General features: G+C 36.6%; 1 protein-coding gene across 1 annotated transcript in view; it reads right to left on the minus strand.

The window, feature by feature from the left end:
* LOC138695180 (uncharacterized) overlaps positions 1-11,625 on the minus strand; it is a 28,881-nt gene extending 17,256 nt beyond the window's left edge. Inside the window, exons 1-5 of the mRNA XM_069819639.1 lie at positions 11,620-11,625; positions 10,023-10,169; positions 7,017-7,158; positions 6,528-6,680; positions 4,087-4,222 (exon numbers count right to left, since the gene is read on the minus strand). Coding sequence (XP_069675740.1) covers positions 4,087-4,222; positions 6,528-6,680; positions 7,017-7,158; positions 10,023-10,169; positions 11,620-11,625 — 584 coding nt within the window. The remainder of the gene's footprint in view (positions 1-4,086; positions 4,223-6,527; positions 6,681-7,016; positions 7,159-10,022; positions 10,170-11,619) is intronic.
* Between the last annotated feature and the right edge of the window lie 4,652 nt (positions 11,626-16,277).

The raw sequence follows: 16,277 nt of genomic DNA on the forward strand, positions 1-16,277 counted from the left end.
GACCCGTTGGCTCTGTAGAAAGAAACGTTACTGCTTGAGCCACAGCAGAGGACGTCATTAAATGTTATATTTCGACTTAAAATAATACAACTCAAAATCAGTGCTACAGATGTTACTTTTAAAAAATAAATTTCGTAAGTTATTTTTTATGTGTCGAATTTCCTTCGTCTTCTTCTGATAACTGATAAAAATTACGCATTAGTAATTAAATTAAATGCTTTATATTGTGAAGAAGGTGGGTAACGGAATTACACACACCCAACAGCTATAGAACAGTTAAACGAAATAATATTAAGCCGAAAAAATAGGCCTATATCATCGTTGTTCCTGCAATAACTCCTATGTGCAAAATATAAAATGTTTCAGCAGGAAGATAAACACATTTATTCAACCTATGGCAGTCGTACATAGGAGACTGTGAATTCTTACATTTTCGAAACAAAGAAATATAATTACATATAGGAGATTTTATTATTTCCTGTGTCACTGTTTAAGTTATTTAATAGGGCAAATATCTGAAAATCGATAAATATGTCACATAGGAGTTATTGCAGGAACGACGATATATAACATATATATTATATATATTATAAATAATAAATTTCTAAATTATAGACATCAGCTCAAAGAATTTTGAGTGACCACAAGGGTCCTGAATGCAATAAACCTGTACAATAATGTGATGTGATACATTAAAGAAAAAAGAAAGTTAATTGTTGAAGGCAAATATAAGTTGGTTAATTGAAATAGAGATGATGATGTAATATTTGAAGAGAATCCTTGATATTATTTATAAGAATAGACATTACATAATCAAAAGGAATGTGAAGTTCCTTAAGATAATTCCATGTGAATTTTGTGATTGAACCTCTACTGCCAAACAGCAAACCAATGACGGACCATTGTTTAAGAGGGACGTTGTACTTTTGAGAAAGATACGGCAGACAAGGTTCATATATGGACTTCTTCTCAATATCAACTTCGATGACCTGATTTAGGTTTCTTTCGAAACGGATAGTAGGGTCAAGAACAAGAGCCCGTTTTAAGTGTCCGTTGATAGCAACAATGTCTGCCCGTCTAAAAGAACCATCTGATGATACACAATGTACTTCCTCATGAATCTCCCAATTTAAAGTTTTTAACGATATCGCCAAAGCATGTCGTACACTATGATGTCTAGCATTGATCAGCAGCTCGCCTTTGGGGCATTGTCCAAGCACGTGTCCAAGTGTTTCAAGCTCGCTAGTCTGGATGACGGCAGCGGGTTGTGCTTAGAGTTCTGCCCGGTATTGCGCGAACCGCCGAAATATTGCTTGACATTTTTAAAGCATTGGTCCATTCTGAGGAAGATAGGCCCTTTCGATTGCTTACCCATGAGTTAGCCTTGGGGAGATCACTATAAACAATAACCCCTTTACCACGCAAGGTATGGTTTATCCAAGTTTGGAATGCGTCATTTCTTAAGTGTTTACGAATTTTACGACCTGACCAGTTGATAGCATCAATAGCTGTGATATTCAATTTTGACAGAGCAGAAACTTTTTCACTTACAAGGTCCCTAACATTGTGGAGATGGGAGTCATCAACACGAAGAAGAGTATTACAGATATTTATGTGTTGCACATAAGCTTTCCAAGATGCTTTCATTAACGAAAGACCACAATATTTTTTAGGGGACTAAAGCATTCCGTCTGGGCAGTCATGAGGAAGACCAATAAGCTCTTTGCATGCTCCTCTGGTAACTTTATCTAAATCATTAAGAAATTTGGTCTTGATTTGGTAGAGTGGAGCACACTGTAAGGGATAAGTAAGAGTGGGCCAGAGATATTGATTCATAATCGTTACCTTCTGATCAGGTTTTAATAAAGGGGAGAGATAGAGTTTAGAGATATTTTTACTGAATGTGGTAAAAACTGCACATTTATCAAACACGATTTCATCATTAAAATTAATACCAAGGTATTTAATGCGGTCATTAGGATTAGAAATGGATTGATTGAGCGAACCATTAGCGGACATGACATTAAACTGGGATAGGATACCACTTTTAATCGCTATTAAATTGCACTTGCTAGGGTTAATAGCCAAACCAAGGGTAGAAAGGTTACTTTCTGCTAGACTAATCAGAGATGTAATTCCATTTTCACTACTTGAAATCAAAGCAATGTCATCAGCAAAAGCAACGGCAGAGAGATTGTCTAGAGTAGGATCTAATGAAAAACCATGGGCGTGCGATACTTCATTATCAGTATGGTCCTTAATGATACCGTCGATTGCTAAGTTGAATAGAGTAGGAGAAGTGGACTGCCCTGAGGAACACCTTTTTTTAGCTCAATGGGCTTAGTTTTCCCGTTAGCAATTTCAATTTGAATCTGGTTCCTTATTAATAATTCAATTATTAAATTTCGTAAGTTACAGGGCATAGAATTCATAGCTAGTGATCTTTTAACATGCTCATGTCCTATGCAATCGAACGCTTTGCTTACATCAAGAAAAGCAACAAAACAATCAGACTTATTATTTTTCGCGTGCTTTAGACAACCATTAATTAATGAGGTGTTAACATGGGTTCCTGGTGTAGAAACGAAACCCCTTTGGTGAATGGAAGTGGAAATATAATGTTTTAACTTAAAATCTAGCACTTTCTCAATAAGGCGTCGCACTACCGAGAAGATCGTAATAGGCCGCCAGTTTTTCAAATCACTATGGTCACCTCCTTTGTAGATCAGGATAGTTCTTGCCTTCCGAAGGGGAGCAGGTACAACTCCGAGGTGAAGCATGGCTGATCCTAGCAGTGACAGAAACTTCGCTGACTTGAGATGTTTAAGAACTCGGACAGTAATTCGATCAGGTCCTGGAGCTGTGTCAATCTTCATTTTGGTGAGTGCTATATTCATTTCTTTTTCAGTAATCATTATAGAATCAGATAATTCGGATGTATCACAAGAAGGGAGAAGGTTAATCGAAGTCATATTATTGGAATGGCCAAATATGTCAGTAAAATGATTTTCAACTATATCTTTAGAAAGGGAACAAAACCGTTGTTTTTCAGTGTTCATTATTTGTCGTACTACCTTCTTTCGGTTATTGTAGAAATTATATTGCGCTAAATCATAAGAGTATCTTTCTCTGTTTTTATCTTTTTGTCTTTTATTCCGCTTTTGCGGGTTGGAAGTTTCAGAATAGGTGTATCGTTTGTTAAGTTTCCCATTACGGCGAAGATTATATATATATATATATATATATATATATATATATATATACTAAATGTAATTGTTGAGAGAATTTTGGAGTACCGTGCTAAAGGATGGCCATTACCTTAACGACAGGAAGATGGGATAGAAGCTGTAGAGATTAATGTCTTCAGAATAAGTTTACTCATCTCTCGTATTGAGTCAGGATTGAAACAATCTTAGAAAGAATAAATCTCGCTTGGAAACTCGATTTTTGCAGTGGTATGGTCACATCCAACGGATGATCCAAGCGGTTGACAAGCTGCTCTCGACATGGACAGAGGAAAGATGACGTTTATTATTCACATAGAACGAAAATAATTAAGGGGATGGAATTTAGATTCCATTATATTATTATTATTATTATTATTATTATTATTATTATTATTCTTATAGGAGGATTATATGAGAATATGTGTGAAGACCGTTCAGAAAGAAGAAGGGGATTATAGGGCAACAGCTGATAAGTGGAGAAGTGTTTAAAAGTAAAGTAAGTAAGCTTTTGACACTGAAGAGCAATAAAATAACAGCAAACCTGGAATAAAAGTTATAGGTAAACTTCGTAGGAACTTATTTCGGGAACTCTTTTCACCTTCTTGCAAGTGGGAATACAAAGTATCATGATTGGTAACATTCTAAGGCCTAAGGAATTTAAATACATCAGTCTTTAGGAGGAGCAAGAAGGAGTAGTAAGAGGAAATGTAGAGTCCTGGATTGTAGGTGAAGTTTCAGCTTTAGTTCGAGCATGCGCAGTGGAAGTTATTTCACAAAGTATTATGGTTAGGTAGTGATACCTGGAAATAATCTAATAAAAGTAATATCGAAAGTTGAAGGAGATTCAGTACGTGGTTACCTGAACTGGCAGATGTCCGGGTTGGCCTTGTTGATGGTCAGTTGACAGGAGCCTGTTCCATCATATGGTCCAGGGTAGCCTTGATTCACGAAGTAGGTGCAATTCTCTTTGGTACTCTGGCCGCAGGTTGCCAAAACTGCGGACAGGTCAAGGTAAACCTTAACTTCATAGTCATTAAGGGATCATTTTCTGGATGAATTGACCACTACACTTTCTTAAATATTCCACTTTGATAGCAAATCTAAGTATTCACTAGAGCTGAAGAAAACAACAGAAAGTAATTTCTACGAGCGTCATTTCATAAATAATGCACATGTTGATAGAACTGTGAAGTGGATGACGCAACACCAATGAAAATTACGTCAGTTGCAGTTGAAGGCTTAAGAAAGGACATGTGTTCGTTTCGTCCAAAGCATACTCTGTGTTTAAACGAGAGTTAGAAATGGAGCCTACACAGCTCTCGGGCACTGTGACGATTGAAAATCAAAGATCGTACATTAAGATCGAATCTTTACGTGGCAAAAACTCATTTCACTGTGATTTCAACTCCGACTCGAAGTGTCTAATCCACGTTTTATCAACAGCGACAATTCTTAAAAAAAAAAAAAATGCTTGATCATCAACGTCGAATCTTTGTTTGCTCAAGTTTGCAATGTTCAGGCGTTTCTGCTTTTGTTCAGCAGTCAAACAGTGAGGGACTATTCGCGTAGAAATGTGTATATTCTTCAGATAATTTGTCAAAATACTGAATTCTGAAGTTGTTGAAATTCCCATAGCTTCTGAAAGTTCTTCACATGTCCCTCGACGATCTTCTTCAAGAGCATCCGCTATAAGTTTCAAACTTTATTCATGTGTTGATGTTTTCTGCCTTCCTGGTCTATACTGACACGGCCATCATGAAAACGAGTAGACCAACAAGAACTGCACTCAAAACACTGGTGTATTTCTGTGTGTGTGTTTTTTTTTTTTTTTTGCGAAAATGGTCGCCAGTCCCAGGAATCTGAGAGACAATCCAGGAAGGAACTGGAAAGTGATCAAAACCGTATATTTCCACCTATACAGGATGTAGCAACTGCAGTCACTCAAATATCTATTGTTTTTGATATTCAAAAACCGTTAAGATGAAATCAGCCTTCGTTATTGTAAATCATCAGTCCTGTCATGTACTGACCGTTGGAACTTGTGTAATAATGTAATTTGCTCCTAATCTACCGCCAGAAGGCGCTGGATCACAGTTGTTTTGTACGGCCTTAATTTGAACAGTTTCGTTGCCAAATGCGCAGACGCTCTTGATACCCCTGTTTTTTGTGTTAACTTAAGAATAGGATTTCTCGGGCTGGCTTCTAGACACCTATCTCGTCCAATTTATCTTCAATAAGAATATATTGTCTACGTTTACTTTTCTGGCTACTCAGCAGTGATACCGTTGCACGAAGTTTTCCATTAACTTGTAAATCATTGGTCTTCCAGATAAAGGGAAATTTGGAAATGTTCTACGCAAGTATCTTCGACACCTCCAATTTTCAAGTTCAGAAAAAGTATCGTACCTATATAAACATACGCTAGCCAACCGAATACATGTTATCACAACAGAGTCAATGACGCTACTGAGCGAACAAAGCTTGGCTTGCCACGGGAATGAGAGCTTATTTGTATGCACGGTAACTGCGCAGTATCGCATTTTCTCTTAGCCCATCTCCTCTAGGCTCTGACAGACACCCGTTACATTAGTTATCGACAAGACATGTCACCTCGAGAACTGAAAACGACTTTTAGTTGGATTTGTTTATTCCTCCTCTCTAATTCTTATCCATATAGCCTATAAAGTGTTTTATAGAGGTAGTTTGAAACTTCAGACTGCAATGCAACTGGACCTTTAAGTTTCGACAATATTTACGAAAAGGTTCTCAAACATAAAATTGATGATTTATACTTAGTCAGCCTACTTATTGCTTGCAAGGAACCCGGAGGTTCATTGTCGCCGTCTCATAAGCCCGCTATCGAGCCCCATCCTGTACAAGATTGATCCAGTCTCTATCATCATATTCCAATTCCCTCAAATCCATTTTAATAATATTCTCCTTTCCCGAGACGGCCTCCTCAAAGGTCTTTCTCCCTCCGGTCTCCCAACTAACACTCTAAACGATTTCTGGATTCGTGCTACATGCCCTGTCCATCTCAAAAGTATGGATTTAATGTTTCTAAATTATGTCAGGTGAAGAATAAAATGCGTGCAGTTCTACGTTGTGTAACTTTCTCCATTCTCCTGTAATTTCATTCTTTTAGCCCCAAATATTTTCCTGAGCACCTTATTCTCAAATAACCTAACTAATAATAATTGAGGACTGTCTTCAGTAAATAAGTGATGTTTGGTAGAAATCATTCGAGATGCATTAAGAAATTTTAATTTAAAAAAATAATGCATTTACTGAGTCACTTACAAACGCAACAGACGCCGTAGCCATTGGCGCAGGGCCCACTGGCGACACCCCCGCGGTCCGTGCACTCCGCTGAGGTGAGGCACGTGCCGTTATCTCCCGAAGAAGCAGCGCAGCCCTGATTCTGGAACTGCACAATGGTGAACAGCGACAGAACTGCAACATATGCATCACTCATTGTTACATTACATAACATTATTAGTGTATTCTGTGTATTTCAATGTTGTAGCTCTACAATAATTTGGTGCATCACCATTTAGTTTGAATATCTGAACAGAACTTACTCTTTATTAAATTTTATTGTAAAAATTCAGTGCTAGAAATTCAGATTCAACTTCATACTCTACGTTAAGTTTGTAATTTATACTGGTATATGTTAATTTGTGGGAGAACATCCATTAAAGATTTGTGGTATTACTGTGCTGAACAATCTGTTACTAAGGCGAACGTGTTGTGAAATAAATTCAGGATATTTTTCGACATTCTACTCACATCTGCCGTCTCTATCCGTAGCGCCGGCGCTCAGAGTCTCGTTCAAAAGGGCTTTGTCGACTCCTAATTTCTGTGCCGCCCCTGGCCGTCGCCTGCGGGCCGACTGGACGAAGGATACGGCTCCTGTGGGGTCAGTCAGGATCTGCTCGGACAAAGAGAAAACTATTAAGGCCGGTTTTCACATGAGGTACTGTGCGGTGATTGTAAGGGGACTTTGTTGTGTCTTCGTGGATTGGTAAGCAGTACTCTCCATTTGATTTATATTAACAAACTGTTTTCGGTTTTCACATAGGAGACTGAACGCGAACTGCATTGTCTGGAATCACTTGGCCAGGCGACTTTGGTCCCGTGATCCCCAGTGGTTACGACATAGTACACACATAGTTCTCTATGTGAAAACATAGTGTAAGACCGCCCACAGACCGTCTTCAGGTAACTTCGGGTGTTCCCGCTCTCCATTTGGGTGCAGCACCAGACATCTGGAGCTTCCGAAGCTTCCATATTGCATTTATCTGTTAGTCCAGTAGTGCCAGAGTTGTAAGCTCTGAAACCGGTTGTGGTGCTAGAGACGTCCAGTCGGAGCGTGAAATTGCTTATGTCTGTGGAAGCACGGAGCACATAACGAGTTATAGTGGAGCGCTCTGCTCCGTTTAGGCTGTGTCTGACAACGCTGTGTTAATCGAACTCCTTGTTTCCCCTACGTTCCGAAAGGGCAAGCTGGAACTCTGGGCTGGAAGAACAGTTAATAACACTGATGCAAGAGTATGATGACTTCATTGGGTCATCTTTTAAGCGACAAAAGATGGTGTGGAACTGTCCCTTCTCATCACGTGTCTCCAAAAATAAAATAAATTCATACATTTTTTCTCTTCTCTCGCTTCTATAACACAAGGTACGATGCACAAGCTATGACGTCTTTCTCGACTGTACCCATGATTACAACTAGCCAAGAAGAAGAAGAGGCGTATGTAAATTAGAAAATATGAGAAAATTCTGTCCACGTACAGTCGCCGCACTGTCCCTCATGTGAAAACCGACGACACACGGCACAGTCCCCGAATAGTCACACAGTATAACCACAGTCTATATACAGTCACGAAGCTCAATACGTAGTAAATATGCATCCATAGATAGTTGCTAACCACTAGGATCGCTAATATCGCCTCATTACAGACAATGCGAAATAGTACCGGCACAGTCTATTGTTCCTAGCACCTTCACAACTCAAGCTTCGTGACTGTATATACTAGACTGTGGTATAACCCTGTGTGAAAACCGATCTTAAGTTCAACAAGTTGGCCTAGGTAGTAGATGCAGGGCAGGAGGAGTTGAGAGCAGCGTACTATGCGAAAGCAACATTTATGCAAAATTGAAACATTCTGTTCTTTTTTCTGTTTTCTGACTGAGGTTGCAAGCGCAATTTTTTTCTGGTTCAATTTCCCTTTAGTATAAAATATTGAGATGCTGACAAAATGGAGACGCAACTTTTGTTGGAACTGATTCTATCCTCTCGTACCGATATTAAGGAAGCTTCCGTATACAGAGTGATCCGTATTTGAAGACATAAAATGAAAATACTATTATTTAGTAAACTTATTATTATTAATTTGACTAATGCATTGTTATAATTTAATTTTAATATATGCAAAACACGATCCAGAGATTGATAAAGACTGTCATAATGTCATAAAGTGAAAATTAACAAGATTAGATTACATCGACAAAATGGATGTCTGTAAAGACCAAAATATTGTAATGTGTAACAATGCCGCTGCTCACAGTATACCCTCGAAATACCGACAAATTCTTAAATGAATTTGTTCATTTTTTTTTTCAGAAATATGTTATACGAGGAGCCAGTACACACTTTCATGAACACATTTCAAATTAAGTTCTATAGATACTCTTTTTGTACTTATTTACGGAATTTTGTAAGTTATTTTTAAAGTGATGTTCTATACAAATTTTGATATATCTTAGACACATGATTCTTTGTTTGAAAACTTTGTATTTCTAATTTCTACTTTTAATAAGTATTTTTGTTAGGACATGGTTTAGTGAAGAGTTTCATAACAGCTCGTTAATTTATGACACTCCACAGAAATGTTACATTTTTTAATACAGTCCTTTTCTTTTCTCCTTGTTATGCAGTAGGGACCCAAAGGTTTATTGGGCTCTATCACTGTTTGGAGCCCGAACGGTTGCGCATTTGCTGATATCGTGACTCAGCTGTGAGAAACGATCAGTGGATTCAGCTTTCACGTCTTTGCTGTTCCCAAGAGCCACACTGTAGTTCCCTCTATTCCCCCCTTCCCGAAAGCATACTATCGCTCCTTAGGCTGATCTCTCTCTAAGTCAGTCACAATACTGCATCACGCCGGTAGTTTCAGATATGCTATTGTAATGATGATGAATATGAAATGGAGCGTGACGATGGAAAGCTCCGAGAAAAGCCCTCAGGGACCTTAGCTATGTCCACCACAAGTAAGACTTCATCATCACCAGGATTCGAACCCGAGTACACAGTCATCGTAAGCCAACTGAGCTTCCAAGGCGTCAAATGTGGTCCTTACTTTTTAGACTTATGAGAAACTCTGATTTAAAGGATAAGGCTGCTATTCATAGACATTTCGCAGCACGCGCTACGAGCGTACTAAGCTAGCCCCGGCTATCGACTGGTTACTTGTACAGAATTCAAATCATATCCTATCGCTAACACTGGTTTATGAATACGAAAAACGCTGATCATCCACCGGAAACCCGCGCTAAAAATGTCTATGAATACGGCCCTAAGATTTTTGTAGTTGAAGATGAGGAAGAAGATTTTCAGTGAAATGACAGTAAAGCAATGCAGAATCAGTAGTGGAATTGGCCTAAAAGAGAAGAGTAATCAAAGTAATCTTTAAGGACATCTGACACATTGTTAATCGTAAATCCCACACGATTGGTTGACTCAGTGAACGAGAGGAAGGAAACCTACATCCCATGATATTATAATCCACTCACCTGTTGTCTTCGTCGTCCGCTCGGCGTCCTACCCTGCCCGCGGACTCTGGTTGCTGACCCATCCTCCACTTCGGCCGCCACAACAGCTAGCCCAGCGAGAAAAACTCCCACGAATAGAAAGCTAACGGACCCCTTCAGTCGTGCCATCTATGGGAATATTTTCATATTAAAATTATAACAACAATTACTTAGAGCGAATATATAAGGAAGCCGAAAAATTTTATCTAGCGAATATATAAGGAAGCCGAAAAATTTTATCTTCATTATCATGTTATAGAATTAATATACTTTGATTCGCAGGAATATTAAAAATTATCTCAAATTTCTACCTCAATATTTTATAATACAGAAACAAATCGTCGTTGTTCCTGCAATAACTCCTATGTGCAAAATATAAAATTTTTCAGTAGGAAGAAAAAACATTTAATCATCCTATGGCATCTGTGCATAGGACACTGTGAATTCTTACATTTTTGAAACAAAGAAATATAATTGCATATATGAGATTTTATTATTTTTTGTATCACTATTTAAGTTATTTAATAGAGCAAAAATCTGAAAATATATAAATATGTCACATAGGAGTTATTGCAGGACAACGACGGGGGGGGGGGGTGGGGAATTGGGCTGTAATTCTTTTGATGAAATTGAGTTATAAATAATTTTATCACTGGAATTTTGGACCACTCTCCTCTCGTCTTTCCACCGAAGATGACAAAGGAGCTTTCTTCTCGTGTTTCTTTTTTCACACGAAGATAATTTTCCCATAATCGCAGCTATAATGTTAACAAAGTCTGTGCTTCGTTTGCTCAATATTTTGAAGTTCTTACAACTTAGCCATTGCTTTAAATATAGAACAATAATAATAATAATCAGTAATAAAACAGCCCTTTAAGGGCCCAGAGCGACCAGCCGGATGCTGGCCTCATGTCAAAATGCCGAAACAGAGATGAACGATCATGCAACCAGAATGGAGGTATCATGTGGTTAGCATGATGATACCCCCAGCCGTTATAGCTGGCTTTCGTAACCGGATTTCGCTAACTATCGTAGTTCTCCAAATGCATCATGATGCTGGATAGGCACCGGTCCCATATATTGACCGAAATTTCATGAGAAAATGTTCTTTCCTCATGAGGACTCGAACCAGCGCTCATTCCGTAACGAGAGTCCTAGGCAGGATGCCTTAGACCACGATGCCACGGTGCGGGACTAAATATTAATATACCAATGGAAATTTCCTAATTCGGGAATATTTAAACTATTTCATCCCCAATGTTTTAAAGTTAAGTTTATAGTTATATTTTAAAGATAAATATAACACTTTCTCTCCAATAATTCCCGAAAAAAAATCATTAATCATCATTGTCGAATAATTTAAATCACGCAACAACTTACACGTACCTATATAACATAATTTGAAAGCGAATAGGCCTAAACAAGAAACTTATTAAAATCTGTAGATAATAACTTTTCTTCCTAACAATATATTGTATACAATTATAAATTATTAGTTTATATTCGAATAAACGACGATAATTACATGACAGTATATAGATTTGCACTAGTTACAACAGTTTCCAGTTCACACTCCTACCTGCATCGCAGCTGTGTCTTGCTAACAAGTGACACAGTCGCGCCGCATGCGCCCGCTTTTATCACATAGGCGAGCCGCATGACCTCACGCGTGTGTCGCACGACACAGATGTCACGCCAACACAACTCTCACTCTCGCAGTCACTTGTTAAGATACTATAAATCACTCACTCACTCACTCACTCACTCACTCACTGACTCACTCACTCACTCACTCACTCTCATTGTCATACACACATCCATTAATATCTTACTCCTGAATTCACTCATTAATTATTTTACTCTTTTAAACGCTCACACACATACACACACTGACTCATTCACTCGCTCACTGACTCACACACTGACTTACTCATTTGTTAATTAACACATTCATACATCTTGATTACATAACTTTTAACACTGTATCACTTCGGAATATGTATGATAAGACTTTCTTGTGTTAAATTCTAACGTACATTGTTTACATGTTTCGACCTATTTATGGGTCATCCTCAGAACTGGTCGTTGTTGGTCTTGGCGCCTCTTGTTCTGTTTCCTGTGAGAGTGCGTTCGCGTGGTATAGTGTAGAGTCAAAGAGTGTGTATGTTTTGAAATTGAGTTGTGTGTTGAGAATTTCGTTGGGGTGTGCTTTCGTGTATCTGTATATTTCATATTTTTCTAGTGTGTTTAGTTTACGGCTTTTTGGTTGAATGTGTAGTATTTCCATGTCAGTGTTGATGTCTCTGTGGGTGTGGTTAGCATTTGTGATGTGTTCTGCATATGTTACACGTTACAAAGAACACATCACAGCCATAACAAAATTACAAAACACCTCCACATTATGCAGAACACATCAAAAATGCTAACCACACCCATAGAGACATCAACACAGACATAGAAATACTACACATCCATCCAAAAAGCCAGAAACTAAACACACAAGAACAATATGAAATATATAGATACACGAGAACACACCCCAACGAAATTCTCAATACACAACTCAATTTCAAAACACACACACTCTTTGACTCTACACTATATCACACGAACGCACCCTCACAGGAAACAGAACAAGAGGCGCCAAGACCAACAACGATCAGTTCTGAGGATGACCCATAAATAGGTCGAAACATGTAAACAAGGTACGTTAGAATTTAACACAAGAAAGTCTTATCATACATATTCCGAAGTAACACATTCAGTCTCTCGTTCACTGACTCACTTCGATTAGGCTGTTTTTTTATTCATTTCTTATGTAGGCTACTTATTTATTTTCCTGTTAATTATTGTATTTCGTACCTATATAAATTTCTGATATGTTTCGTTCAATTATGTATTTACCCATTCATTATTTCGTTGATTAAAAAATAAATAATTACTTCTTTTTTACTTTGTTTCTTTGTTGGTTTTGCACTTCTTTCTTTCCGTAATATATTTATTGTATCTTCCTCTGGTTTTACCTAACTTTTGTATATTTCTGATTTTATTCTTCCTCTTCCTTCTCGTCCTATTCCATTTCCCTGGAATGTAATTATCATTATGTTTCGTTCTCTGTCTGTAGTTTACTTTTTGTGATAAATTGCTCTCCTATTTCCTTGTTTATTCTTGTTTCTCTGTGAGAACCAACACACACGTAATTTTTTCAACTACACCCGAACAAATTGTTCTCAGTCTTATTTCACAGGAAACTGTTGTATGTTACGCTCTGCGGAATAGCAAACAATTCATGAGTTATTCAAGAAAAGTGACAATCGCCTGTTTAGAGAACAATATCAACATGAACTGCCTAAGTCGGTGCGTTACTTTCTCCGTCCTAGCGGTGCAAGTAGAGGTAAAGGATCAGGTTCGCATTCGAGCAACTTTTGGTGGAATTTGTGGTGGGCGAAAGCGTTTCTTCCGCCGCTGGTACAGGAAACGATGCTTGGCAAGAAGATATTCACCTTAATGCGTTTCGATCATTTCGAATAGCTTAACTGAATTTGTATGCAGTTCTTTATTTAGGAACTTGAAGGAAGCGATGTAATGGTGGTATGAAGTAATGGTGGAATTAGAGTGGTAAAAAAAAAAAAAAAAAAAAAAAAAAAAAACGGATATTTCAGTTCAATAAGTCTGCTTAAATCCTACGGATTGTGTAAGTGTGATTCAATCCTGTTTTCTGTCCTTTAAGAAGAAGCAGGCAACTAACTGAACTACATTTGAACTACAGAAGATTAAGATATTCAGTGTATAACGTGGCCTTCACATTTGCACTAAAATGAGTCTCAAGATTAATTTAAATAATTTTGGTACATCGCTATGCTCCAGTCTTGTGTTCATAAGTTTTAAAAGTTACCTGAAGAATATAAAATTGCTCTTATACTAAGCTCTTATACTAGAGTCAACATATAGTTATTGTCAACTAACTTAATACACTGCGTTTTAAGAAAATATGGATAAATTGTCTTTTACTTGTACAATTCCTTGACATAATTCCATATGGAAAACTGTTGCCAGATTTTAGGAAGACGTTTGATTTCGTCCCAAGCGTTGTGTATATCAATCAATAGTGTTTGCAGATCACCTCATATCTTGAAGAAAGTCTTCTCCTGAATCATGATTGGTATGTTTAAAACAAAAAGTTTTAAACAAAGTGTTAAAATTTTTTTAAACATGTTTCTTTTTAAGATATTTCATACTACATATTTCTCTTGTTTTCTGGTTGTTTTATTTCATCCTAATAATTTGTTTACAATATAAAATCTTGTTTGCCTTCTGTTCAAGCCTTCATAAAATTTACACTTATAAATTTACAGTGATACTCTTGACTTTATGGAGCCAAACTTTTACTTTTACCAAACAAATATTAGCCTATTATTAATAAGGAATTTTTTTAAGATATACAGAGCAAGAAATTAGAATACTAGTATATGCAAAGAGGATACTGCAGTACAATTGTCTAAAGCATGTTTTATGATATTTATAAGAAATCCACTGAAAATACTTTTAAGATGTTTTTATAAAATATTCTAGGTCTAGTCTTTTTTATTTTTCAACAAACTTAGCTTAAAATTTCAAAATTAAAAACTGAGCTATACAATTAAAGTTTAAAAATACACCGCAGGGTGCCAATTCTTTCTGTTGTACTACTGAGTCCTTAAACCACAAAACATCTCTTCTACTACATGAAACGTTTTGGTTGATGAGTCTACGAAAAAACATGCAATTTAAGCAGCCTTTTCTATGAAACAAGTAATCTCTCGATCATGATCACTCACTCATTCACTAATCCATACTCGATGGTGACATCATAAGAGAGCAGAATTTGTAATTCTGATTTCATTAAAACAGAAATGGTACGATATTATATCTTGCTATCTTGAGTTGACTAATCTTTTAACTGTTGAAAGTGATTACGTTTACATAGTTTTTAAAATATAAATCATGTTTTATACAGAGAATTGACATATGGATATTATAAAAATGAGGGAGATTCCCGAAAAAGAAAAATTAAAGAAAACGACATTTTCAACATTTTAAAATTTAACGAGCAGTTTATTAAACTAAATAAGGTTATTCATAAATTTAATATCCTACTAACTGAAAATAAATAAATAAATACATAAATAAATAAATAAATAAATAAATAAATAAATAAATAAATAAATAAATGAATAAATTTTATGAAACTTAATACTGAGCTTCATAAAAAAGAATGTTTTCAAATTTACCTCAGTTTGATAACTTATATTTCTCTGAAGATCTAGCATTTATGAACAGTGAGAAATCATTTTTTACAACATTATAAAAATATGGACAGTCCTTTAAACTACCGTGGACTAAGCGGTAATTGGAGGTATAACACTATAGGCCTAATGGTGCTTTAAACTACCGCGGAGTAAGCGGTAATTGAAGGTGTAACACTATAATGGTCCTTTAAACTACCGTGGACTAAGTGGCAATTGGAGGTCTGACTGTAATGGTCCTGCATGCAGGGATATAGAGCATAATGAAGTTGGTGTAATAATTACAATAATAACAATATAATTAACATTAATAAAGCAGTCATTATGTAGAGTGATTCTTACAGAACCGAACCTTATGAATTAGTTACAAAATGGAAACTAAGAAAAACAATAAAATTACGTAAAATTAATAATGCATAACACAATGACAATACGGCGGTTGCTGTCGTCTGCGATACAATGAACTTTTCTGTTGATTTTCGAGTATTACTATCTTTGTATCATCTCCGTCACGGTTATTCTATTATTATTATTATTATTATTATTATTATTATTATTATTATTATTATTGTTTCTATCATCAACATTATTATTGACCTTTGTAAAATTTATGTAGACTACTGGACTGTACAAGAGCACGAGCATATGCTCATTTGGCGTATATATTCATATGTATTCATTTCAAATGTAAATTGTGAATAAATTTGAAATTTGAAACGTATTCAATTGAAGGATGTATGTTTATTGACGTGTATTATTTACATTGGATTACATGATCTTTCTTTGAAAACCAAAGATAGTTCAGAATGAAGTTTCGAGGGCGGAAAAGTCCCATAAAGTCGACAATCCATGATTAGAACTGGAAGCTAGTGGTTTAAGGATCATCAGGCCAATATTTTTGCGGGATACCCTACGGTTGTCAATAATGCATATAAGAAGATATTCTCAGAGT

Source organism: Periplaneta americana, chromosome 2 (assembly GCF_040183065.1).
Source record: "Periplaneta americana isolate PAMFEO1 chromosome 2, P.americana_PAMFEO1_priV1, whole genome shotgun sequence".
Lineage (NCBI taxonomy): Eukaryota > Metazoa > Arthropoda > Insecta > Blattodea > Blattidae > Periplaneta > Periplaneta americana.